Here is a 26,593-nt window from a genome sequence, read left to right as displayed (position 1 = left end):
TTTTCACATTTAAGATACTTCACTTCACAACAAAGGCAAAGAATCATTTTAGGCATGGTTATCATGGTAATACTTTAAAACACAGAATGACATTTGCATTTTTTTAATATTCCTTTCATCTTTTGCAGAATAGGATATGTCCTGTATTACTATGAGTAGCTGTGGCAATTCCACATCTTGCTCTTTGATTTCCTAAGATCATAAGAATTTGCAGAGACCTTTATATAATGGTTGGTGTAGTGAGGATGGTGTTATCAAAGATGAAGCTTCAGTTTCTCTGCATTTGCTAATGTTTCACTCTTAGAAGGTGGAACATTAAATATATATATATACTTACTCAGTTTTCCCATTTTTCTTTCTTTTTTATAACTTTTTATATCATTATTGTCAGATGTGCCTAAAATACGATGGAAGCTTTTCAAAATAAATTAAATCACTTCAATTAAAGTAGTCTAACCAGTTTGTAGCAGACTGTATGAAATGAAGGACTGCAGAACACGTCATGAGTGTGTGCAGACATTTACATGGGGAACCCTCCTCTCTCCACATTGTCCTTTCCTTGAGAAGGCGTTTCATAAATGCAGTTCATTTGAAAAAAGGATGGGTTTCTCTTTCCAAATTTCCTTTCCAGGCAAATTTGGGATCTCATTTTGTTGGGCTCAGAGCCACAAGCTCACAGACATGTGCAGACTTTTAACAGGGACTGAGCAAACCCCGAGGAACCACTGCTGGTGCTTTGAGAAGGCTCTTGCTGCTGCTGTGCCACATGCTGTTGTCTCCTCCTCCACCTTCTCCTCCTCTTCCTCTTCCTCCTCCTCCTCCACTGCGGCAAGAGTTTCTTAGATTTGTTCTTAGAACTGCTTTTTTACTCCTATAATGAGGAAAAGCAAATTCAGTGCATTTTGTTGAAAGGCCCCTTGCTGAAGAAAAGGTCAATGAAAATACTAATGTTCAAGGTCTGCCAGTCTTAAGCACGCAAAGAAATGTTTAAAATGGTACCAGCAAAATGTAGCTACAGGTGAATATTTATAAAGCAACTTTTATAGCTTTGTAAAATATTTACGTATGCTCGAAATGAAGTTTTTCCTTATAATGAACAATTAGTAATAAACATGCCTCCTTTGCTTTACTTCACTTTTTAAGTTTGAAAGCTCTTTTAATTTAAAATCATATGCAGATTGTTACTTGTCTGAGTGCAAATTAAAAAAAAAAATCTAATATGGGCAAACCCTTAGACCACATCCTGTTATTTGAGTAATTCCTCCACTTCCCTTTCAGCTCTTTGTACAGAATTCACACTTTGAGTGGATTTATTTCTGGAAAGTTATCAACTTCATTGCATAACTGTGGGAAATGCTTCTCTAAATGTCAGGTATTATCAGACCACAGCACATTTAGAAGAACTCAGACTGTATAACCCCAAGGTTATATGTATTTAAATCTGACTTCATTACATTTTATACAAGACAGAATATCTCTATCTGAAAAGGTCTCTGAGGATTTTTTTCTGCCATTAGTTGACATACTTTAAAATCAGTAGAAAAAAGCTCCAAAGCAGGTCCGTGAGGGTCAGAGCTGCACAAAGCATTGACATAGTGAAGTTGTGTGTGTTTGCTTAACAGCGAGATACAATACTGTGTGATTCATTATGCCAAAAAAATACCTCTTCAAGAAGAAATTAGTTTCTTCTCTGGTAAGGAATGACAAAGGATTTAGTTATTTATTAATATAAAGTCTTCCCATTTATTATTATAAGTTGCCAGGCTTGAAAGTCAATTTGCATAGTAAGACGTCCCTATGAGTTCAGTTTAGAATTCCTTGGATCTTAGAAATGTCCCCAGAGTGACTCAGGAAGCTCTCCTGAGATTGTCTTTGAAAGCAGGCAGAGCTAGACTCAAAAACAGGCTGGAGGAGGAATATCTGAACCATGTCTCTGGTGCCCAGACTGGGGATTGCATGAGCTGCTTCCCCCGGGTCTCAGCTGAGTTCCCTGCTGTGCCCACAGTCTCTTGCTGCAGCAGGTTGTGAACCACAGCAGGAGCTCCCTTGGTGTCCTTGTCCCACTGGGGGTGGGAGCAGGTCCGTGGCGCAGCAAATCTTCAGATTTCAGCGGGCAGGGAGAGAGTGTTTGCTGGAGGGAGGGAGAAAACACTCCCTCCTGTGTACCCAAGAGCCTGTGGCACCTGGTGGGAATGGCACCTGGTGGGAATGGCACCGGGGTTGCTGCCTCCTGGAGCAGCATTTGGAAGGGCAGCAGTGATTGCTGGGGCATGGCATGTGGAGGTGCAATGAATAGTGGTCTGAGGATCTTCAACAGAATCAAGAGTTCAGCTCGTGGGGATATCAGCTGTATTTTATCTGTGGTAGCAGAGCAATTTAGCACCTGTTTTAAAACTGTGAACTTTTTTTCTTCTCTCTGTGTGAAGAATTTTAATGTTAAAAGGACACCTCTAGGAGTAGTCAAAAACTGAATTTCTTCCAGTGATTCTTTTACCCCCCAGGACTGCAATATTGGATTGTAGCCTAAATTTTGACTATGATCCACTTTACAAACCTGAGTTCTGTTTACACCTGGCTCTTAAATTACTCTGATAAAAGCATCCTCTATTCACATAGGACTTCAGTTGAAATTAATAAAAAATTTGACTGCCTCACTGGACTGTAGTTGTAGAACAATAACTGATTTTTTTCCCCTTGTTCTTTCTTCCTCAAGCCCCCCCCCCCCCTGCAGTTTATTTGAGCAATAGCTAGAAATCAGACTGTTCCTTGTTTTCATATATCATCTCCTTTGTTTGTTCTTGCATGGGCCTGGCTGAAAATCTGGAGAAAATGCATGACCCAGAAAAAGAAATAAATGCCTTATGCCAAACTTTGTACAGGAAGAGAATAATGACAGCAAGTAGAGAAAAATCAGCCAAATACCATAGCCAGGGATGTGAAAGCTGTGTATGAATTGCACTGCAGATGCTGGTCCTCTGGGCAGGGTAGAGGATCTGACCTCCCCACCTGGCACCCACAGGGCATGTTGAAAGTATGAGAGAGGATAAAGAACAAAAACAACAACAAGGGAGCTGTTGTTCACTTGGTTTTTATGTCAGTGTGCAGTTATGGCATGGCTGGGACGTACAGGACCAAGCACCAGGAATGACCCCCTGGGGGGCCTGAGTGAAGGTAAAGAGTGATTAGAAACTTCAACAAAAAGGAAAGGAAAAAATTAAGGAAAGGTCGATCTGGAGAGAGAAGGAAGTGCTATCAGTGAAGGCTAAAGTGTTGTCTATTTTGCTCCAGTGTTCAAAACCAAGGTTAGCTGTGACCTGGTTAACCTAACAAATGCTTAGCTTAAAGATAGTGAAAGAAAAGAATTGCCCTGCTGGCCCTGATAAAAAATTGCTCTAGGGAAGTGCCTGAGGTCAAGTAATTGTGAAGATTTGTAATCTGTGAAAACATATGGAAGGTAGACAAGATCCGTAAAATGAAACAGAAAAAGAATGGTTTTGAGGAATTTTGGTGGAAAAATGGATGATGATCGATTTTTATTTTTTTTATTTATTTATTTTTAATGGCGAAGTTAAACTGCTGGAAAATACCTAGAACTTAACAAAGAGAAGGTAACAGCCAATATCCATCTGTAAAGTTCAAATCATTAAAAAAATGAGTTTAATTTCTCAGGAATTGTAGAAAAAGGCTGGTGAGTAGATAAGGAGTAGCCATGGTGTTCTCAGCAGGGAGCTGAGGAAACATGGTCTAAATGGGCCCACCATAACTAAAAGCAGATTTCAGTTCTGTGCTTGGAGTGAGTGCTGGCAAATAAATAGTTCACTGTCAAAAAAGATGGATTTATGTCTCACAGGGCTCTGACCAGAGGGCAGTGATATTCAGATAATCTTTGAAGATTTGGAGAACAGAACAGGGAGTAAATTTATTTAAATTTACAGATAATATCAATCATATTGCCAGAAGCTTAAGAAACAAGATTAGAATCGAAAACCATATAAAAAAATTAGACAAGTGATTTGAATATGAAGGTTTTAATTCAACAGATACAATGGCAAGCTCTTACAATTACTTGAGAATAAATCTAGTAAACAAATATGTAATAGGCAGCATTTAGACAGTAGTATTGTAGAAAAGTATATGGGAATATGGATCAGGCAACAAACTGAATACAAAAATAACGTCCTACTTTTTAGGAAAAAATTATCACTGTTCAGTGTTTAAGGATGTGTTTTCTGTAGAATGTGAAGTCTTGAAAAGATTATTTAGGTTAAGAATTGGGTCTCCTTAGCCTTATCAAGAAAAGGCTGAGGATACAAGTCTCAAATATGTGGAAGATTCCTGTGTACAGTGAGAGGATGAACATTTTTCTTTTATATCCTCTTGAGTAGAAACATTTCTAAATCTTAAAATAGTTGAAAACCAAAATAAATTTCTTAAAATTTCTGTAGAGTTTCCACCCTTGGACACTTTTTTTGTAACCTGATTAAACCAATATTTTCTCCATGCTTTGTGGCAGCTCATTCTTCTTTAAGATGAGACTATGGCTGGTTCTCAGTCAGATTTTTCTGCCATTTTTCCATCAGGCATTGATATTTTGGATATTGAATCCCATACCGCTTAGTACTGCAGTCGCTCTTTTTTAGTTCAGAGGATAATACAATAACAGAGAAAGTCTATTTATGCACATCTTTGAGACTTAACAAATTCCCTTTTCCTATTGATTTCAAAACCTCTTTAAGTTGCATTAAGTATGACCAGAATGTTGATCAGCTCTTCTGCATTACCAGGCAGGGTGGAAAAATTCCTATTTCTTTATTACACTGAGCTCTCTTCTTGCAATAGTGTTTTGTAGAAATACATACTAAGCCAAATCTGATACAGCACTGAAGAAAACCACGTCATAGATTGAAAAAATCCAGTATATAGGAAGAATAAAAAAATTACCAGAAGAATTCAGAACATCATGAAATAAGCAGTTTGCCTTCACATATAAATAGAAAATTTAAAACTAATATTTTGTAGTGACAGCTCTTAAATTTATTGATGTCTGTCCTCCTCAAAAGAAACATAATTTGTTATATAGAAATTAGAATTCTAAGTTGGTTTAATTTTGCTCTAATTTTTTATTACTCAAAAATATATAGTTAAAGTAAGATGAAGTTGCATGTGAAAAGTCCACTGTGGAATGTCAAGTTTCAGTTTTGGGTTTTTTTTGTTTGTTTTGTTTGTTTTCATAAAAGGGTGGTTTTGACAGGTTGCATACAGCAATTTAAGACTTAGAAATAATTACTTGCTAATTTAAAAAGAGATGGAATCATTTGTCAGTGTTAGAAGGGTAAAGTTAAATTATAACTTCCTGCTAAAAGCTTGTATATAGAACTCTCTACACTCACACCACCATATTTCCTGCAATGTATTTATGGAATATAATGCACCACTTTGGTAAATACTTTTGAGAATGTATTAAAGAATTAAATGTGTTATTGCCAGTATGGAGTAAAATGGATAACCTTGCTAGGTACAGTCTTGCTGTACAAGACATTACAGTGTCTTTATCTTATCTTTTTATTTCAGAGTTACAGTCACCAGATGGGTAATTGCTCAAGAAGTTCTGTGGCCAGATTGGCTGCAGTGAGCCACAGTGGAAAGACTAGGGAATTTTAGTGTTGCATGTTACAGGTAATGGTGGTCTAGCAGAGATTCATTGAGCTAGGAGCTGTGCCAGAAGTGCAAAAGGAACTTTAAAAAGGATCTGCTTGGGAATAATGGAAAATGCAAGTTCTCCTGTACAAAGGTAGTAATAGGCTCCTGAATTTGAGTCCAGTTAAATCAGCTCTACCAGAATAATACGTATGCAAAGAAAGCGGTCTTGTGGAGGAAGGAAGCTCCATTAGTTAATAATGGGAATAGATGATGAGACAGTTAAAATTTCTTTGACCAAAGCAGATCATTAGCTGTCTGACTAACTTTACCTCTCATGAAGTACTGATAGAAAAGTTCCTGCTAACAGAAAGAACTCAGTAGCATTTAGTTACATACGTCTTGGCTGTCAGTACCACTTACCTAATTTGAACCCAAAAAAAAAAAAAGGATATGAGAAAAAAAGATCTGTCTAATAAGTTCTTAATAGACTCTTATGAATTCCTAACCTATTACATGGATATGCAATTAATCCTATAGCTTGTACTCCTGTATAAACCAGCAGTGGGCTACAGAGATCTGTAGGTGTCCACTGGTAGTGCTGTGCTTGTAGGGTGTACTGCTCTTACTGATTATCACTCTTAATACTGAGAGAAAGAAGAGAGAACAATCAGATTTTTAACAAGTACTAATTCTTAGGGTCATATTTAATGTCATTCCCCATTCATTCTCATGTAATCCATCTATGTCTGTGCTCATTTAATATCAGCTGGAGTGGGAATGGTGCATAGTTAAGGTCACTCCACAGACTCTTATGAAACACTTATTTGTTTAATGGAAACCTGAGGTCTGCATGTTAAAAAGATGCCTGAAATGGTTCTTCATGTTTGTGGTTTCTTCATCTGTGCTCTTCTGTACCACTTAGTTCTGTGAAATTTTGTTGCTGAGTTCAATCAGAGAAGATTCAGACTTTGAGAGAGTGTTGAACCAGTTGTAAGTTTATACCACTCAGTCCTGGGCCACAGAATCAGATGGAGAATTCATCTGCACCCTGCAAGAGGGTGGATTTACTATGAATCCCTCCTCCTCATCATTTACCAGTCTTTGCTGCTTGAGTTAATCTAACACAGGCTTCTTATCTTTGAAAGAAACTTGGACCAACATACTTGTTTCCATGTTTGTTTGTTTGTTTTTTAATCTCAGCTTCCCTCTTGAATGTATAGATCTTACAAGCAAAATTTAATTAAAGGGTGTTGAGTAAGAGTCATTCAAACTACTGCACCATTATTGGTAACAGAGATTCTGTAATGACTTTGCTAAACTGATGATAAATTTCTGTAGAGGAAGAGAAGCTTTCAGGGAACTTGATGGTCAAGATACAGATCAAATAGAAATGAAAATGCGACCTATTGTGTGTCTCTTACGACAAATAAACCACATTAAAAAAAGGCAACAAAACCCAAAAATATTTTAATAGATGATATAGATGTTCAAATGGACTCGATTCTGTGACATAGTTCAGTAGTGTCCAGAGGTTAGAAAACATCACAGCAACTGAGAATTTGGTCAGTAGACTATAATAAAATAGACATTGTTTACTTGAAAATCTAAGAAGTTCAATTTGGTTAAAGTCATCATTAGTTTTAAAAGGACACAAATGTGAATTTTACTATGTAGTTCTTCATATTAAAGGTGCTTAAACGTTTTTATAACCCCCACTACTGAAATAAAAAAAAGAATTGATCTGGTTTTACTCATTATGTACATAAATTTTTTATGTTTAATCATTTAATTCTGCACAGTGAGTTACAAAGATTAATTAAATGTCAAATAAGTGGCTATAATACAGAATTTGCTCCACTTGAGTATGTGAGGGGAATATAAGCACTTAATAGGAGGTATTTGATGTAAAATCACTTGAATTTCTTTGTTTTGATTAGGATGACTTTAGAGCACATGGAAGGGGTAATGGTAACGATTTCTGAGGGCTTATGTATCAGATCTGCAGAAGATGCAGCACCAGGGGTGATCTTTAAGCATCATGCTACAGGTGTGCATCTCATTGACTTATTGATATCTCATTGACTTCATCTAAATGCATCCGTTTTTAGAAAGTTTAGAATTCTATTCCCCGTATATATTTTGTGTAGAAAAAGTAATGAAAATTATTTCAAATGTGACCCCAAGAGAACCCTGGTTATTATTGCTGTCCCTGCAAGAGAGGTGCAGAATAGATAATCTGTTGAAGTTATAACCTACCCCTGTTGGTTGTGGGCTACTCAGTTGATCTCCGTGAACAAACAACTGAAGATCTGCAGTTGTCGCTTCACTTACATATCTGTGACATACTGTGAGCAAGAGATGTCTACTTAATAATACTGCATTTTGGAATTCACTACTTAGTTGTTTCTGGATACAAATCACACATCAATGAACTAGCCAAAGTTTACAGAGATCAATGAAAAGATCTTCATCAGAGATGTAGTTTTCTGGAGCCATCCCTTTTCAGCTACATCCACATCACAGGTGGGAGTGGTCAACAGGATTAGGCAGTAAACTGCTTTTATTGATACCTAGATTTCCCTAACAGAGTATTTCTTCTGTAAAGAAGCTTTTCTTTTCACATGTTCTTTGTCAGGTAATCTGCTAAAATCTGAATCTAGACTATTTCCTTCAAAATAAGATCTGACACATGTAGGTTGGGTTTCACAAACATATTTGTATTCAGTTTTCATGGAGCGGCTGTTGAGAACTTGTTAATCTTTGCTATAGCAAACCTCAACACAACCTTTAGCTCTTCCTTGAACTATATTCCCTTTCTAATTATTGTGGGGTTTGCAGGGTGTTTATGCACAATGATACATTTTTTTTTAATATAAATTTCATCCAGAAGTCACAATTCCTACACAAAGTTCATAGACAAAGTTTGGGGTTTTTTTAAAAATAATTAGTTTTATTGACTGTTACAGAGTCTCACAAAAGAGAAACATCCCCTGAAGTTCACATTGATAATCATGTTCAGCTCAGGAGATACGATTATAAATACATTTGAAACTAAGTGTCTGACAGAAAACATTGCAAAAAGAATGGTCCGTGTAATAAATCATTAAAATATCTGGTTTATGAAACACTTTTTTTTTTATTATTTCCCTGAAATCAGTAGCTTTTCCCAAAAATTTTGGAATCAGAATAGAAGCTCGAAAATGTGCCAGTGCCTTGTCAGAAGGTTTTGAAAATTGACTTGTAGCCCATGCAGTGGTGTTTAAGGAAAAATCCAGCTGAATCTTTAACTTGATGTGATGAAGCTGGATCTTGGAAACATTTATGTGTGAGAAAAGAGGTAGTGTTATTGGTGCTTGCTGAGCTGATGACTGATGCGCAAGATTTTGAGCACACTTAGTGGAGCTTTTACTCAGAGATTATTAGAAAAATATTTTCAAAATTTAATCACTGATGCAGCTTTGTACTTGAAATAGCAACCTGAGATTGCATCTCATAGTAAAAGCTGTTCTGCAACAGCTTGAAACCAATAGCTGCTCATTGTGGACATGACCAGCAACCACCATCAGACGCAGTCTCTTCACAAGCAGGATGCACTGGCTTGTAAATCTTGTTTGCACAGATTATCAGAACAGGGCTTTAATGAAATACTTGGAACTGATGTCTCTGGATGAAAATAGGGAAACTAGTGAGTTGACAGATGGGGAATCTATAAATACAATCAACAAAATTATGAAATATTGAAAGACTGGGAGGAAAGGTCTACCACCCCAACAAAATTAATTCTCAGGGGAGCCATATTAACACAAGCAATACCATCTGTACTATCAGTTATGCAGAAATAGCTGTGAACCATACTTTTGGTGTGTTCTGTACAGGAATTAAGTCTAGATAATTTTTTGTTCTGCTGAATTCATTTTTGGAGTTGCCTTTCTCTGCTTTGAAAAGGCAGTAAGGGAAGAAGTTGAATGACATAGTTGCCAGTGCCCTTTTGATTGTCTTGGCAAAAGCAGTGTCAAACAGAAAGCAAACTGAACTGCATTTTATCAGATATGTTAACTCAAGAGGAACCAAAGAGGCGTTACATGAAGGTAATGGAAAGAAGATGCAATGAAGACATTTTGCCAGTAGCCACTGCTATGTACACCATTAATGGTGATCTCATGTGAGAGTAAAAAAAAAAAAAAAGACAGAAAATCAGAGCTGTTTTGCCATTCCTTAAAAAGAGCTTGTATCTGATGCAATTCTTACCAAAAGGTCTGATACGTTCTGTGACTGTACAATCAGAGCAGAAAATAGTTCTCTGGGAAATATTTAAAATTGAGAACAAAAGCGGTAGTTAATTATTTTTAAAATAGAACAAATGTTTTTAAGAACACATTGTACAAAGAAGGATAAACATAGATTAAAAAAAAAAAAGAAAACAAAATTGAAAGACACTCTCCCCCAAACCACCTACACTACAAGAAAGAACCCTTCCAAACCACTCTACAAGTCACTTTGCCCCCTAAAATAAAGAAATAAGGCAGTGAAGTATCAAGCTAGCTCCTTGATCACTGGAATTTGGAATCACTCCTTCTCACTGGAGCAGGGACAAGTAACCTTCATGGAAAGCCTGTGTCTCTCTATTAGTATAAAATTACTTAACCTGAAGGAATAGGGTCAGCCTGTCCCAGGTCACTGCTTAAAAAATGCTATGGAAACACTGCTGCAACAGCATAATTGAATCTACTGTGCAAGTGGATATAAATGGGTATTGTTGGCACAGTTTGAATTTTAAGGAGTAATACATAGTCCTGTAATTGAAAACTTTGTCCCAGAGCACATGTCCATAGAGGAAAATGGGCTGTGTGTTTTTCAAATATTTTAACCATCCTGTCTCACAGTCCTTTTCTCGTAGCCCAGTGTATGGCAGGGGTATCTCCATCTACGTTATGCATGAGGAACCCATCCCATCTTTCTGCATTCCTGGCTCCTTGATTGCAGAGAAATTGGCTGACTGCCTCTTCTGTGGCTAGGCCAACAGGTCAGTCAGAAAAGTAGATAAATCTGCTGGCATTTGCATCTCTCAATAGTGTTGAAAGGAGGAGTGTTGAATAAGTGAATTCCTGTAAATGAGAGTTAGCAGTTACTTTGGTACAGATAAAATGAAAGGTCTTTTAAAATACATACATAGACAGAGTGGAAATGCCTTGAAGTAGATGGCAAAGACTAGACCTTTATGTAACTGTCCTAGAGAAATGTTTTAAGCATTCTTTGCAAAGCTGTCTTTGTTGCACATCACGCTTTAAACCAAGCTTCCATCTTTAAACCAAGGCTGTGAGGAACACCTGATAGTGTGACAGACCTAACAGATCAAATGGTTGGGTCCACTTTTTAGAGAAATATTAAGATGTGCCCCTTTGTAATCCAATTTTTGTGTTCTTTTTAGGTAAGGACGAGTCTTTTTGGGTATTTGAGCATGAAAGGTTGTTAGCCTGGGGTCTTAGGCAATAAATTAATGTTTCAGTGAAGACAGTCAACCACCTGCACAAATTTAGCCTTTATTATTCTATTTATTGTCTGCAAATATAGCACCAGATTAGATGTTTCCTAGAGAGACGAGTTTGGTGTGAGGTATTCATCACTTTGTTATAGCTTCTTTGAGATCACTGTGAAGTACTCCCTTGTACTAAATGAATAGCTCTCTTATCATGACCTTTTAATCGCTTTATCATGAAGAGGTCTTTTACTTGCTACAGGAGTCTACTTCATGTTACCCCCATCAAAGGGACTGTAATATCAAAAAAACGACCACAACAGGGACTAATACAGAAATATGGTACAATAGAAGAAAATTAGTGCAGGTAGGCCTGGTTGACTACAAGCAGCATCATTGCTTGCTAATGGGAAGTGCTGGAGTGGATGACTAGCTGTGAGCTCAATTGTTGGAAATTGCACATAGAGGTGATATTTTGCTCAGTTTTGTAACAAGGTAGTGGAACAGAAGGGGAACAGTATAAGCCTATTAGCAGGACTGGCAGCACCAAAGAAATCATGGAGATAAGGGAGATGAATAGGGCATGACCGAAAAGGAAGTTTAAAACTAAAGATGAAATTTAGCCGTAGTGATACTTCATGAACTTACTCCTACGGACAAGATCTTTTCATGCTGTCTTTAAAACATGAAGATGCTGAAGTTCTGTACCACAGTGCAGAACTGGTCTCAGAAGGGGAGAAATCTAAATTCCAGTGTTCAAATTACTTGAAGAGTTTAAACAGGATTTCTAGAGAATGGCTTGGAGGGATGAAGTCCTGACTGTGTTGGCTGCTTGGAATCATAAAGGTTTGACTGCAGCACAAGGGTGTTTTAAACACATGGATTTCAAAAGTAATTGTGAAAACTGTTTGTAACTCAACCTACAGGCAGAAAAATACTCAAGACATACAAACAGTTATTTTCTCATAAAATCTCAATAAAAGACTAAATAAGAAATTTAATACTATTTAAAAAAACCTTCCCATATTTCTATTTAAATAAAACCTCCCTGGAGCATACAAAAGATTCCCTGGACTCTCTAACACCCAGAGATACCATTAAAGGTGTCTTGGTAGCACTGTGGGAGACTAGCACAGAGGAGGAGATGACATCACATCAGAAACACCCTGCGTTCCTCCTTTTCCGTGTGGCATATCCAAACTAAACAATTAGTAGCGATGGTAAGAAAGGTAGTGAAAGGCGGTTAGTTCATGTATTCAAGTACTGAACTGTCAGATTCCTTAGAAAACTGTTTGCCTTTTTCACTTATAACTTCTGTCCACCAAAAGAGGAAGACTCTACGTGCCAATCTATTCTGCATGAATTTCATGCATCAGTCCAGTGAACCTGTGTTTTCCAGCCACCAATGCCCACTCACTGCAGGTCTGGGTACTGCTTTCCCTCCCTGCTGCCTGATCTCTTTTGATCTGATTCTCTTCGTTTCCAGCCCTTTAAGGTTCTCAGCTCTGTTTTGTTCTGAATTTGTTCTTTCTTTTTATTATTTCTCTTTTTTCCTCTCCTGATATTTTTAGCCCTGTCTTTTTGTCTTCCTTCTTTCATCTTGCACGCTTGCTGGTTTACCCATCTGCTTCCCTCAGCCCAGTTTTCGTTTCCATTTTCCCTTTACATTTCTTCAGACCCACAGGCCATTTGTCTCATTGCTTCTCCTTTCTCCAGCTCCACAGGGTCTTTTCATCTCTTCACGTCATTTGTAAGCAAACAGCAGAAGTGCATCCAGAATCTGCTTTCTAACTGCTGCCTGAATTAGTCAGATTGTCTGGAGGAAAAAAAAAATATTGAGACTATGGTCTTTACTTCAAAATTGAGCTTGTTGTATGCTTTGATTTTCTTTTGTATTCTCATCATTTTGAGGCCATCTTCAGTTCTGTTTTATTCTGTGTTCAGACTCTGGAAAATTCATTTATATAAAATGTTATTTTAGAAAATATTTTCTCAATACATTTTTTTACCCTTTTTGCACATAATGTTGCACTTGAATCAGTTTGTGCATATTTTTTTGTAAATATCACAACATGTAGAAGTGTGTCTCTTCAAAACAAAGTGGTGTTTTTTCTGCATTTGCTTATTTTCTCTTTAGCAATCTGTTTGAATAAATACAATATGTGAGGAACAACTAACCCTGGAAAAACTGAAAAGAAAGCCAAGTCTTGACTCAATTCCTTCTTCCACAGTATATCAAAGAGCAATTAAACCATCTCAAAACAGTCTGGGGAGACTTGATGCAGCTTTGCTTTCAAGAATCAGTGTTTTAAAACATATTTTGATGTCAGTTATCAGTTTTCCGTATGTGTGGAGATACTCAATCCAAGTTTCCTGTAGAGGATGCCTCTTCTATGGGATTTGGTTAATAGTGGAAGGACTCTGAAAAGAGATCAAACTCTCTAAAGTATCAGGCAGTGTTAAAGTACTTAAATACCTATTTTTCGAAGACAGATGTAATATTCTCAGCTGCATTGACCACAAACAAGCACCCTCACCAGTCTCATGTTTCTAGGGTCTGGAGATAAAGTTGTGGCTGTTTTGTCAGAATTTGTGTCTTTCGTTTCCCCTTACGCTCGTCCAGATCAAAATACAAATGTACATTATGAAGCTGCCTGCAAATCAGTGCAGGAAAAGATAAGTTTCTATAAATTCCAAAACACTCATTAAGTCAAAATTTTTATTGTACTGAATGTGAGTGTTAGCATATGCTTGAGAAGGATACTCATATACATGTGTATCAATACAAAAAAAATTCGCAACTTTTGCTCGAGGATGAGATTTTACCAGGTTTGCCGTCACGTAACAATGATTTCAGTGAAGTCATTCCTGCTTTTTAATGCTGCAGGTGAATAAGCCAGAAAAAAAATCATATAAATTTTTGTCATAAATCATCTCATACAAGACTCAAGTAACATGTTTTATGTGACAGTGTAACTAATAGAATTTCAAATGACAGTGATATGTGCAGCTTTCAGAAGTAGCAATGCAGAACATTCTTTCTTGAATAATTCACTCATCTGAAGTTGTTATATATTCAAAAATGATTGAGTTGCATATTCAAATATAGGGTGGTCTATCAGCTGTTGATGTAGGAGAAGAAAAAAGTTTCTGCATTTATTCTGAATTGTGGTTTGTATCACATTACTGTTGGTTAGATGAACTGAGTTTAATTGATTGTGAATTAATTTACATTCTGCAAAGGATGTCTTTTTCTTGAGATAATTAATCTTATTGAAAAATTATGTGAGCAGCTGAAGCTTAAACAGATTTCCTAGAGGTGCCTTTTTTGTTTAGGCTTCCTTGACAGACTTTTTTCTTATAGATAAATTATGTTTCTAGAAATCTCTCACTTTTATATTTATTTTGGTTTGGCACCATATAGTTGTTATGACTGGCAATATTTCATACCCCAAAGTATTAATGCTAACCATAAATTATTACCAATGATATGCACTGGTTCTTATCAATCATGACAAGTAATTGATGTTGACTGAAACAAATAAATATGATGCTTTTCAAAGTTATAACCTTGTCATTTAACTTTAGTGCTCAAATGCATCAAGCTCTATCTTAGATTAACTGCAATTAGATACAGAGTTCTCAGAAACAAGATATTCCACCTGTAAAGGCAAAAATTGTGCAAAACTACATAGAGCTTTAGACATCAATAGTGGCAAAATTTACCTCTGTTTTTTTTAGCTTCCAGAATTGGGTAGGAATAATAAGATTCGAAGATGGGTGGAAATTCATCATTGCATTATTATAGATTTTGGTTGATTGTTTCTTAGAGTTTACTCTGAAACCAGATGAGGAATACCTTGTATCATACTATTCAAAATGAGAAGTCTTATAAACTTTGTTTCAGATGTAGGAGGTCAGACACCACGATCATAGCAGTCCTTTCTAGCTGTATGAATTACAAAGTAAAGTATCATTAACTGCAGTTTAAAATTAGGGTAAACTGAAAAGATTTACTGGATGAAAATTTAAATCCAAAATTCATGGATTTAAATTCTGTGCCTCTCTCTACCCCAGATATAATCAACATAATAATCAGTCATTAATGCATATGGTTAAACTCTTATTGAATCTAATACCAGGAAAATAACAGTCAAAAACTACGGCTCCCAAAACCAAAAGGTACCATTTCATTGATACAGTGTGTGAACCATTTCTGGTGTATATCCCAAAGGGACTTGAGTTTTGATATCAATGCACAGTCTGAAGTTTCACTGTGTTTGTTGCCAGGGCATAAAATTAACAGAATTCCAATCTTCAACCAATGTTATTTTCATAAATATGTGGAGGCTGCCCCTTATTGGTATAGTGTGTGTTTTATTCAAACTTTTCACTTATAATATATGTGTTGTACAGTGGTTTCATGCATCTCTGTCGCTCAGAATTTAATGCTGCAGAGCTCTCTCTTCACTCTTTACACTCTCAGCCAACCAATTACATGAAACCCCACCTTGACTGTGCTATATTTAGTTGTTTCATCTCATTTAGAAGCTGTTCTTCTGCTGGAGAACACATGGAGTCAGACTGGACAGGCAAAGGGGGAACATTTGAAGTGAATGATAACAGAGTTTTAGAGAAAGTTGGATTTCACCATAATAGTATTGATACCATTAACATTATGAATTTATTTAGCACATAAATTGCAAAATGGATGGAAGGTTCATCCAGCAGCTCTCCTTTGCCTTTGGCGGTTGTCATGCTGCTCCTAATTTAATCTTATTAACTCCCTTGCAGGTTTCACTAAAGGGGTGTCACATATTTTGCAATAAAAGGGAAGAAAGGAATATATCTTTTTTTATTGTTTTGTGATCAGGACATTAGATACTGCTTCCATTCTCTTTGCACTGCAGTCCTGGCAAGGTCTCGTGTCTTATAGCTCATAAAAAGGAAATGAGGAATGGAAGTTGGTTGTGTGAAAGTTATTCTGATATTTTTTTGAGAACAAGAAGTTGCTGCTTGGAATCCTGATGGCGTAAAGCAAAGACTAGCACCCTCCTTCTGTAACTCATTTACTTTCAGTAGGCTACTACAAAGGATGAAGTTTGGCCACAAATAATCTGGTGTTCTCCAAATGTGTAGCAAAATAAGGAGTTTGTATATGACATTAAAGACCTGCTCAAAGCCTTTTCTCATTTTCATTACTGGAAATCTGAATTACACCAGTATACACAGTATACACAGCACAAAACTCATAGTAAAATATCACTAACTAGAGGAGAAATAACTTTGATAATACTTTTGCATAATTTAGATAATAATATGCATAGGCTTTGTATAATTTTGTATAATTTGTATAGACTGTGATTTTGTCATAGGGGTGAACTTGAATATATATTAACTCAGCTTTCTTAAAACATTATTTTAAGAAAAAATATTTTTTTGGCTGATTTCACTCTAGGTGAAATTTAAGTAACAAAAGTCAGATCTCTACCATACAACAGAATATGTTTATAGAGCCATCCAAGCTCCTTTTAATCTTAATGTTGTCACATTATGTGTAGATACTAATTGTGGTCTGAAAATGCTTTATCTGGACCATTTGTGAGAAGCTGTGCCAAAGCCCTGTACCGTCAGCTCATGCACAATTATCTCAGCCCTGCATTTTCCCCAGTTCCCTGGGGTTTGTTCATGGGAATTAGAGAGGTTTGGGCACCTGTGGGATAGACTTACCCAAAGTCATTAACACAGTCTTATGTTTCCTGCTATGTCACTGGCCTTTGATGTGACTGTGCCACAAGCACACTGTATTAACTTCAGTAATCCCTTCAAAAGGTCTCCATAACCATCCTGTGCATCTGTATTTCATTACGTTCCCCTTGTATTCTCTCCACTCTGCATCTGGTATTTGCTTATTATTTGTAGTTCACAGCATGTTCTGCAGGCTCCATGTTTTTTTCCAAGACATTTTTATCCCAAAGGCTAAATGGGAAGCAATATATGTTTGCATTTCTATTTCTGAATTGTATTTTTGAGTCCTCAGTGAAGGTTTGTTAAAGATTTGATCTTGGAGCTTTGAATAAGATTCTGTATACTGTGTGAAAGGACTTTACTGCCTGAATTACAGATGAATAATTGGTTACCTTTTATCTTGGCCTTCTAATTACTTGACCATGGCAAAGGCTTTTGGTTTGGCTTTGAGCATAAGTAGATTTTTCAGTAATTCTTGAAATGTTTAATTCACTTGTAAAAAAGAAAATGAAGGCAAAATCCCACTTGTGTTGCTGTTCTTCAAACTGTGTACAACAGCCAGTAGTTCCTGTGACTGGAACACACCAAGGCATTTTGAAAACAGGCCAGACTTTTTCACTGATGCATTATGAAAGATCATCAGAAGTGAGAAGGGCCACGGATGAATGAAGAAGTGAGTGTCCTTGGCAAGATGCATTCCTGTTTATTTCCCTGCTTCAGTGTCTGTCCTGTCCCTTCATTTCTTGATTCACATGCATTTTGTGATAGGTACTGTCATGCAGGTTATTGATTAGGAAAGATCACTTTTAGTTTTAGGTAGTCCTTTTTTTCAGCTGGGCTTAGCAATGTTTGTTTCTCAATAACATTGTTGCTGTAGATGTCATGGCCCGAAGAGATAAATGAGACAAGATTTGTGGGAAGAGGTAATATCTTTTATTAGACCAACTGATGTAGCTGGAAGAAAAAAAAAAAAAGAAAAGCTTTCAGGCACACAAAACCTTTTTAAGGTTGGGTTCTCTCACAGCTTTGAACTGCCAAATAACTGACTTGTGCCTGTGAAGCAATAAAAGTGGTTTTTTTGATCTTTCTCTTTTTATGAGTAATACTGTTTGGGAGGCATCCATATATTGCAGCAATTAAAACTTTACACAGCTAAGGTTAATTATTCTGCTTTCCCCCCATTATTATAATTCTGATTAAATTCTTTAAGAATATAATCATTTTTCATTCAGACTAGTAGGCTCTTAAAATACAGGATTTTGTTTTTCATCTGATTAGAAGTGTAAGTTAACCCATAAAAGATCTTATGCCTCACAGATGAATTATAGAGATGTGCATGGTTTTGAACCTTATCTGAGAAACTGCCTCTCTTTCCAAGTCAGTGTATGTGTTTGGAGATAAGTGGGATGGGTATGATGGCACACACTGCAATTTCAGTTATTTAATGATTCTCTGCTGCATTTCTTTTTTAATTAATGGGAGGGGCATGGCTTTTAAAGAGTCTCTTTTTTACCTGCTATGTACAATACAAATAAATGAATATCTATCATGATGTGCAAGACATATACCCCATTTGGCTGGTAAACTTTGGAATAACTGGAAATGTTACTGTGAGTGCTGAAATTTTAATTGTATTTCATATAGTCTCACTTTTTATTGTTCTTGATCAGACTGAGTGCTTTTATGACCTGTGAGAAGTCTTACTGGAACCTGAAAGGAGAATTTACAGAGTCTAGCAACACTGAGAACCACAGGGATGAGTTCAGATTATGGGTATCTGTATGGGTAAAAACAAAAATATAGGACAGTCACTTCACTGCCTTGCAAAAGGCCATGCTAGCAAGGAGGTATCATTATTGCTCTAAATAACACATGAAAGAAGGTAATTGGTTTATAATGTAGGAAATGGCTAAGGGATTCATCAAGGTGTTTGGCCTGCCCAAGCATTTTGTGAAAACAGCACAGCGAGGTTCCAATGTCATCAGCTCTCCTCCATTTCCCTGGAGCTGAAGGCCCTCATCATCCTGTAAATATAGTGCTAGTGAGGTTTTCTTGGCAGCTTTTTAGAAAAAAGACTATTCTGCTGAGGGATGTTTTCCAAATTACCCAAGGACAGTGAACTGGATATTTTCTGGAATGCATTGCAGGAATAGTGGAGTGTATTTGGCTGAGTGTATAGGGCACATTGTTTTCCTGTGTCATATTGGGCTATGCATTGAGTTCCATGTCAGTGTTTCATTTTTAGAAACCTTAGAAAGAAAAAGTAATTCCTTGAAAGGTAGAAATTAAAGGACATATGAAACCCAAAACAATGTGTCATCTAAAAGTTCAGATCATGATTGATAAGTGTGGCTTTTCCTATTGTTGGCTGTTAACTCAGTAATGGATTGTTATTTCTATAAGCTTTGACTGGAGCAATTTGTCTTGAAATATTTTTGTCACCTTTTCATTTTAGGTCTTTTGTAATAGAGTTCTCTAATTTTATTTTTTCATACATAAATGCAGATAACTCAGTGTTGAACAGCATCAGATGAAAACTTGTCATCAGTTTAAAAATTGATAAAAGGCTGAATTCTGAAGAAATTTTAATTTTGCAATAGTTTTTAGCTGTTGCATTCTGTGGCAAAATAAATATTAAATAAATTATATTGAGGGGAGGTATACTGTCTGTCTGATAATAAAAGCCATTTTTACAGTTTGTAACATTGCAGGGAACATTTTCCAGCTTATCATAATGGAAACAGGCAAGTTATTTACTTGCCAGAAAGGCCTGAACCCTAGCAATCACACATACCACTTGTGATGTTAAGGTTCCTTGCAGTGTCCAACCTTAACATGTATTATTATTATTTTATTAAATTATGCCAAGAAATTTTCCCCTTTTCACTTTCCTCAACTGATATGACAGTGCAAAAATTACTGTAATGCATTTAGTATTTTAAAAAGCTTTGCTCGCCTAAATTGCTTCACTTCTTAGAGATGTTCTCTGTGTCCATATTCATTAATTGATTCTCCTCTTTGTAGCTAGAAGATGAGTGTTTTTCACTACAGCCTTTCTCCCTTTTCCTCAGTTTCTTAGTATGTCCCTTTTTTTTAGTCAATTGGAGTAATTTACTGTCCATGTTTAAATATTAGCCATAGTTCAGTCTTTTGACAGCACCCCAGTTAGAAGGCTTGGAGTACAAGAAATGGTTGAAAACATTTTGGAATAGAAATGACAGCACTTTGGATTTGGATATAACACAATAACCAGCCTTCACTTTAAATACACCACGAGTGGGGTCAGTGCTGCCTGAGCTTTAGCTGTGTGAGCATTAGTCTGTTTATTTGTATAAATTGCCAGATTTTTTTTTGGTTAGTGCACATCCCACGAAACAAGAGGGGCAGGACAAAATCCCCTCCAAGCCTCTTCCAGAGAGGACACAGCTGGTGGCCATGTGGAAGGTTTGATCCTGGTGTTTTGAGGGTTGCTAATACTCTTCCCTGTGATTAGTCACATGCAGTGTCTTCAGCTGGGTTCCTCTTGTGTGATGCCAGGTATTGTATCTAAGGGATCAGGAGAGGTTTGGTCCCAGCCAAGCCCACATTGCTTTGCTCAAGAGGAAGCCAAGCAGGTAAACCTTTATACAAAACTGTGAGAGCTTCCCAAGCACTTACTGTAAAAGCCAGACTTGGAAAAGAAAGATTTTCTACATGCTTTTTTATTGATTTAATTTCTATAATGATTGTGTTTCAGTATGTGGCTGTTGCAAGCAGGATGAATTAGGAAACTTTGTACCTGTAATTTATACATGGTGTTCCTGTTAAGAACTAAAACTAACATGATTAATTTGAGAAAAATGTTGGCATCTTGTCTGAAAGTGAGTGCATTGTAGTGTTGGTCTCCACTTCTCATGGAGCTCATTCAACTTTTAACACAGATATACTTTTACATAAACATTGACACAAAAATTTCACCACAAGGCAAGAGGAGAGTTTCCACATGAAATATGAAGTGTTGTTGTTGTTGCTACAGCATATTTTCTGTTAAAGCTGTCAGAATGACTTATTAGTTTGGCATTTTTGATGAAATATATTCTGTCCTATAATTTACCTTTTAGATATTTGTATTCTACATAATTATCAGGCCTCCACACATTATCTCTGATATACTTTTCCTGGAAAGGCAAAAGATCCATTTCTCTTCCTTGTAACTGGCAGTATGAGACTGTCCACTTTAACAGCTGCTGGCAAGTGCCCCTCTGGATAACCTCTGGCATTGCAGAAAGCACCATGGTTTAACCATTTCTCTCTGCTTTACTCACACCTCTCAGAAGAGTCTGCATGACCAAACACTTTCCCATAAGCTGTAACACAAAATAGTTAAAAAAGACTTGGGGCATAATTATTAGTATATGTGTGATTCTTCTTACTGAAGCAACACTTTTGATGTTAATCACAACAGATTTGGAAAAGGGAAATTATTTTTGTCTCAAGGGTAAGTTTTACAGAAGGGAAATTCAACAATTGCACAAAGTAGAGTTACTAATCTTAGAGACCTTTGTGGGCTTCTTGCAGCATCAGGCAGCAAGGATTTATGGCGTACTAAATTCTTGGCTTATGCTGACAGGGAACTAATAATGGAAACGGAGTCAGTGGAAAGATGTTTCAGATGGCTTCTGTTACTGAATGGCCTCTGGACAAAGTAACAACATCTGAAACCCTCTTGTGTGCCATGGCAACAAATTCCAGTGGCTCTGTTCATGTAGGATCCTCCTTTTGTGTATTCTCTTTGAAGGAGATACTGAAAGATTCCTGCTGCAGATCATACAAGCTAAAGAGTTCTCAACACATGCATCTTCTAGGTCAGGGCTTCAGCTTTACAGCTGTATCTCTTCCCATCTAACTGGAAATAGCCTGGCACTGTCCAGAAATAAGTCCTCTGAGTGCCAATAGAGATACTGTAACTGTAGACATGACGTCTAGTGGATGTCATCTAATGTTTCTTTCTGACAGAAGTTTGCATGAAAAAGAAGAGTTTTGCTTAGTACAGTAATAATTAGTCACAAAAATATTTTATATTCTATGACCACGAAGTAATTTCAATGGATAATAAAACTAATTAATACTGTGGAGTTATGCTATTTTCATAATGCAAGATAGAGGGGGGAAGAAATTAGCTGGGTTAAAAGCAATCACCCAAGCCTGCAAGACAGCAAAATGTCTGTTACTCACTTTATGTGTATAGACTAATGCTTGACTTTAGAGACATGTAATAGTTTGCTTTGATTTTAGCCCTTTGGTGTGGTGGTCCATCACATTATACACTGTAACATGCTGTTCCCTGTCATGGATTTTCTGGGTCCTCCTACATCAGGCCTTGATATTTTGCACTTAAATGGCAATTCCTTTGATTTTATTCAATAAAATTTTTTTCAACAAATAAAGACAGCGGCATAAGGCTGTACAATAGATTTGCTTTTCTCTCCCATTCCAAAGAATCCTACAGTTTTTGGATCCGGAAGTCACTGGTAACTTGCTGTTGAATGAGGAAAGTTTACTGACAAATAGCTCTTTGTTTTACCTAAATTGTTGCATACAAAACCAAAATCTCAGATAAAACAAACCTTCCCTGAAAATCAAAGATAGATGGTCAAAATCAAACCAAAACCCGTTTAAGGAAAGCCACAGCAAACAGTCCCACTAAGTACATGGTTTTTCTGTTCTGTGAGCCACAGTCCAGAAGGTCATTCAGGCTGTTTATAGCAGGTGGTCAGAAAAATACCATATAACCCTGTATCTGTATCTGTCTGCCTTTCAAGTAAAACAACTGTGATACCTGTGCAGTTATTTTGACCACACCTTGATGACAAAATACAATAAAAAGTCCTTTGTTTTCTTGGAGGGCTTTGTTTGACTTTGGTTTAGTTTTTATTATTTAAAATGGAATGCAGATGTTTTTTGACTGGGGCATTTTCTGTGCAGTCATCATACTGATCAGGTGTCTGGTTAAATTAACTGATGAGTGTGTGTGTCCTTCCTACAGTATGGTTCAGGTCTATTGGTTATAATTAGTTTAGTAAAAAATTCTTTCAGTAATAAAGGTATATGTGTTTATATGGATTGAAAGACTGTGACTGTCATAATGCTAGTCTGTATTTAATCCAGTATTTGGTCTTGTAATTCTTTGCCTTTTTTTTTCCCCCACAGGTCTTTCATTATTCTTATACAGCTTCATATGTGATTTATAACATACACACAAGGTAGGTCACATTGTTTTTTCAACATGATGTCGTATCGGTGGTTCTATACGTTGGGTGATGCCAGTGTGTTCAACTAAAAATGTTTCCATTTTTTCAAGGGAAGTTTGGGAGTTAAACCCTCCAGAAGTAGAGGATTCAGTTTTACAGTATGCAGCCTGGGGCGTTCACGGACAGCAACTGGTAAGCACAGTCATTAAAAATGTATTAACTCCAGACAGACTGAGGTAAAAACAAAATTAAAAGCCTCAAGATAAGTTTTGTTATGTATTTCTGTACGGTGCTATTATGTTCCTGTTACAGTTTTAAGGAGATCTATTTATTTATTTATTGTAAAAATACGCTTTTCCAGTCTGAACCCAATAAGCAAGTTGTATAATTGCTGAACAGAATCACACCTCCATCTAAATATGCACTCAAGTAATTTTCAGAATATCCATCTTTGTGGCTACTGCTGTGCGAGAAAGAAAGGTGAAGAGAAGTTTTCTTTCAAGCATGAGATCAATGAAAAGTGTGGGCAAAAGCAAAAGCTTAACATCCAAAAGTGGATGTGATGGATTCAATGAAAAGTGATGTTTTCATTTCAGTATGAAAATTACTGCCAAGGTCAGTTGTGCTACACTGAATCTATAATAATAATAATAAAACCCAGAGATGCTGTGTTTCATGTATTGTCTTCTTCCAGAATTTTTACCATTTTTTTATGAACAGAAATCATCCATGGTCATCATAACCAAAGTCAATATGAGAAGGAAAAAATGTTTGTTTTAAAGCAACAGTGATTTTAAGCTGATCTGTGTTGGTAGTTGAAGGCAAGAGACTTTTAAAGCTTCAACTCTCTGGATAAGAAATTCAGATAATCCTTGTTACAGTTTTCTGATAACATCCCTAAGGCCCACAGGCGTGATCTGGGGGCCTCTTTGCACATCTGAGCTGTTCATGCAGAGAGGCTCCAAGTTGAATGTCTAGAGAATATACCTTGTTGCTTATATAATTTATCAATATGATTAGAAAGGAAAAAATGTTTCTCCTTTAAATGTGTTGCATTAAGCAAGCAGAGGAAGGCGGTAAAAAGTAGTTGGAACATGCTTGGTATGTTTTAATAATTAACCACATTAATTTATTAATAATGAGAGCATGGTGATGGGATTAATAGTAATATATAGATAAGTTATTTACTAAGGCAACATTATGGAATGTGGTGAACTGTGTAGGTTGTAGCAGAAGGGAGAAGCATTTGCAAAACTGAACAGATGTAAAAAATATTTTAATTAAATTGCAGTTCGTAAGATTTATCTGTGCTATACCTCTGATCAGTAATCTAAAGTAGAACTAAAATTACATGCAGTGATTACTGAAAAATTAATTTTTCTTTTCCTGAGATGTATATTACAAACAGGTCAGACTTACCAATCATGAACTTCAGAAAAATAACAGATCAGAGTAATTCTGTCTTTATGAGTTTGCCTAAAATATCATTTTGTAAGTATGTGTAGATACTTTCAGACAGGTGGATTCCTATTATGTTCCAGAACTACAAAAAAATAGGTGATCATGTTAAGTACAACCATAATCATCCAAATTTGAAAACGTTGGCATAATTCATAGGTGAGTGAGGATAACATTCCACATCTTTGCTAATGTCCCTAGTAAAGTTAATGTCATGCTTTAAAAATATCTGCTTCACTGTGGGCTTTATGGTGCCATATGGTCTGCAGAATTAGGAAATAATAACTTTAAACACAAAATCTTCTGTGCACTCTGAATGGCACCAAGTGTTGTCACATAGATGTACACCTGCAATGACAGTCTACTGAAGGTCACCCCCATAGGAGCTGCCAATAAGAAGAATGTCCTCTTGAAGCTGCTCATGTGGTAAAAGGAGGTCTCTAAAGAGACAGAAATGCCTTGCTGCATTACCCTCCCACTTCAGCAACAAGCCAAAAATGTAGCAGGAGCATGAATGAATAAAGACTGTTGCGAATAATGGTTGTTGCTCCTGTCTAAAGGAACATCTGCCTCTAGCAGAACCAGGACAGAGAAATCATTCCAGCAGAATAGGTTAGGCAGAGAAAAGATGTGCGACTGAGGACACATTGCCATAATGGTTCTCAGTTATAAAATCTGTCCTTAGAACAGACAGTGTATCAGTGAGTTTTGAGTAAAATAGTACAGGAAGCAACCAGCAGTGATACAGGTTACAGAGGAAGTTGTAAAAGGAGAGCCCCAAGTCATGGTAATCCATCAGTGGCTATCAGAGGCACATATTTGGGTGCACACAAAGGTGCAGTCCCATGGATCCATGTTGTCAAACACACTGTGATTGGTTTACCTTCCTGAACAATACTTATATGTCTTTTCTGTATAATAAGAAAACAGAAATAATAAGTAAAACAAGCAGTTAAATACTTACTCTAAACAAAATAATCATAATGTATACAATAGTATATACGTGGGTAATCTCCGAGAGACATTCGTTTCAACTGAAGAACAAGTGGAGAACAAATTAACTTTATATACAAAAATTTCATTTAGAAAGACCCATGGCACATGCCACGTGGCCATCACATAATCAAAGTGTATGTAGATCTCTAAAATGAAGGGGAATAGCATCCATGCAGGTGTGATGCAGAAATGAATAGCGATGCTATAACCATGACAGGTCAGCAAAATTAGCACAAAATATAAAACACAAAGCACAGGTATGTCTGACTGAGCCACAGACCTTAACTATACACTAAAACTATTTGGAAGGTTCTGGATTAAATTCAAAGTATGGGGGGTAACACATGGACTTGGGACCAACTATTTTCAATAAACAGACTATAGTGTAAAATAAGATATTTCCAGTCCTTTTTTCTGCAGAGGACCTAAGTAACAGTGCAGCCTACACAGGAATCCTGAATACTTCAAATGAGGGACAATAGCCAAGAGGTTCAAATAGATAATATAAGAGGATGAAGAGAAAAAAAAATAGAAATAAAATATTTGAAAAGGAAAATTTCCATGAAGCCAGGAACTGCTTATTGCACAGAGGAAGGAATATGGCTGCAGTGAAATCAAGTATACAGCAAGACTTTACCTCCTTGTGGAAAGCATGCATCAGTATAAGTTTACTGTTATGGATAATTTCTAGGGTTGTCTAATGGGACAGCAGGTCACTTGTGCCTGGTGAAGAACAGCAGGGTTAGGTTTATGTCAGATACCAGGTGACTGGGCCACAATACCATTGTTTTGAAGGTACCACAGTTATTTCAGTTTCTTGCTATTTACCAAGAGTAGAGGATTTTTTAAAGATTAAAAGAAAAGCTCAGAGAAACATCTGCTGTTTGAGTCATGACATTTTGGTGGTGAAATTGAAAATGTTTGCCGTTGGGGAGAAGAAACTTTTATCTAATGAATTAATGTATTTTAAGGTCACACAGCACTTACTTTTGAGAACTGTTTTCAAGGTTGCACTCTTTAGATTGCTGTCCTTTAACTGTGTTAG

The 26,593-nt window shown here is 36.6% G+C and overlaps 1 protein-coding gene across 2 annotated transcripts in view; it reads left to right on the top strand.

Moving 5' to 3' along the window:
- The window catches only part of DPP10 (dipeptidyl peptidase like 10), a 473,153-nt gene that overhangs the window by 382,989 nt on the left and 63,571 nt on the right, over positions 1 to 26,593 (top strand). For both annotated transcript variants that reach the window (XM_050339334.1, XM_050339333.1), the window contains exons 6-7: positions 23,054 to 23,106; positions 23,205 to 23,286. In XM_050339334.1, the coding sequence (XP_050195291.1) occupies positions 23,054 to 23,106; positions 23,205 to 23,286 (135 nt within the window). The remainder of the gene's footprint in view (positions 1 to 23,053; positions 23,107 to 23,204; positions 23,287 to 26,593) is intronic.

Source organism: Myiozetetes cayanensis, unplaced genomic scaffold, assembly GCF_022539395.1.
Source record: "Myiozetetes cayanensis isolate MyiCay16 unplaced genomic scaffold, myiCay2020 scf9, whole genome shotgun sequence".
Lineage (NCBI taxonomy): Eukaryota > Metazoa > Chordata > Aves > Passeriformes > Tyrannidae > Myiozetetes > Myiozetetes cayanensis.
The sequence above is the reverse complement of the archived record's forward strand: the minus strand, read 5'-3'. Positions and strand labels throughout refer to the sequence as shown.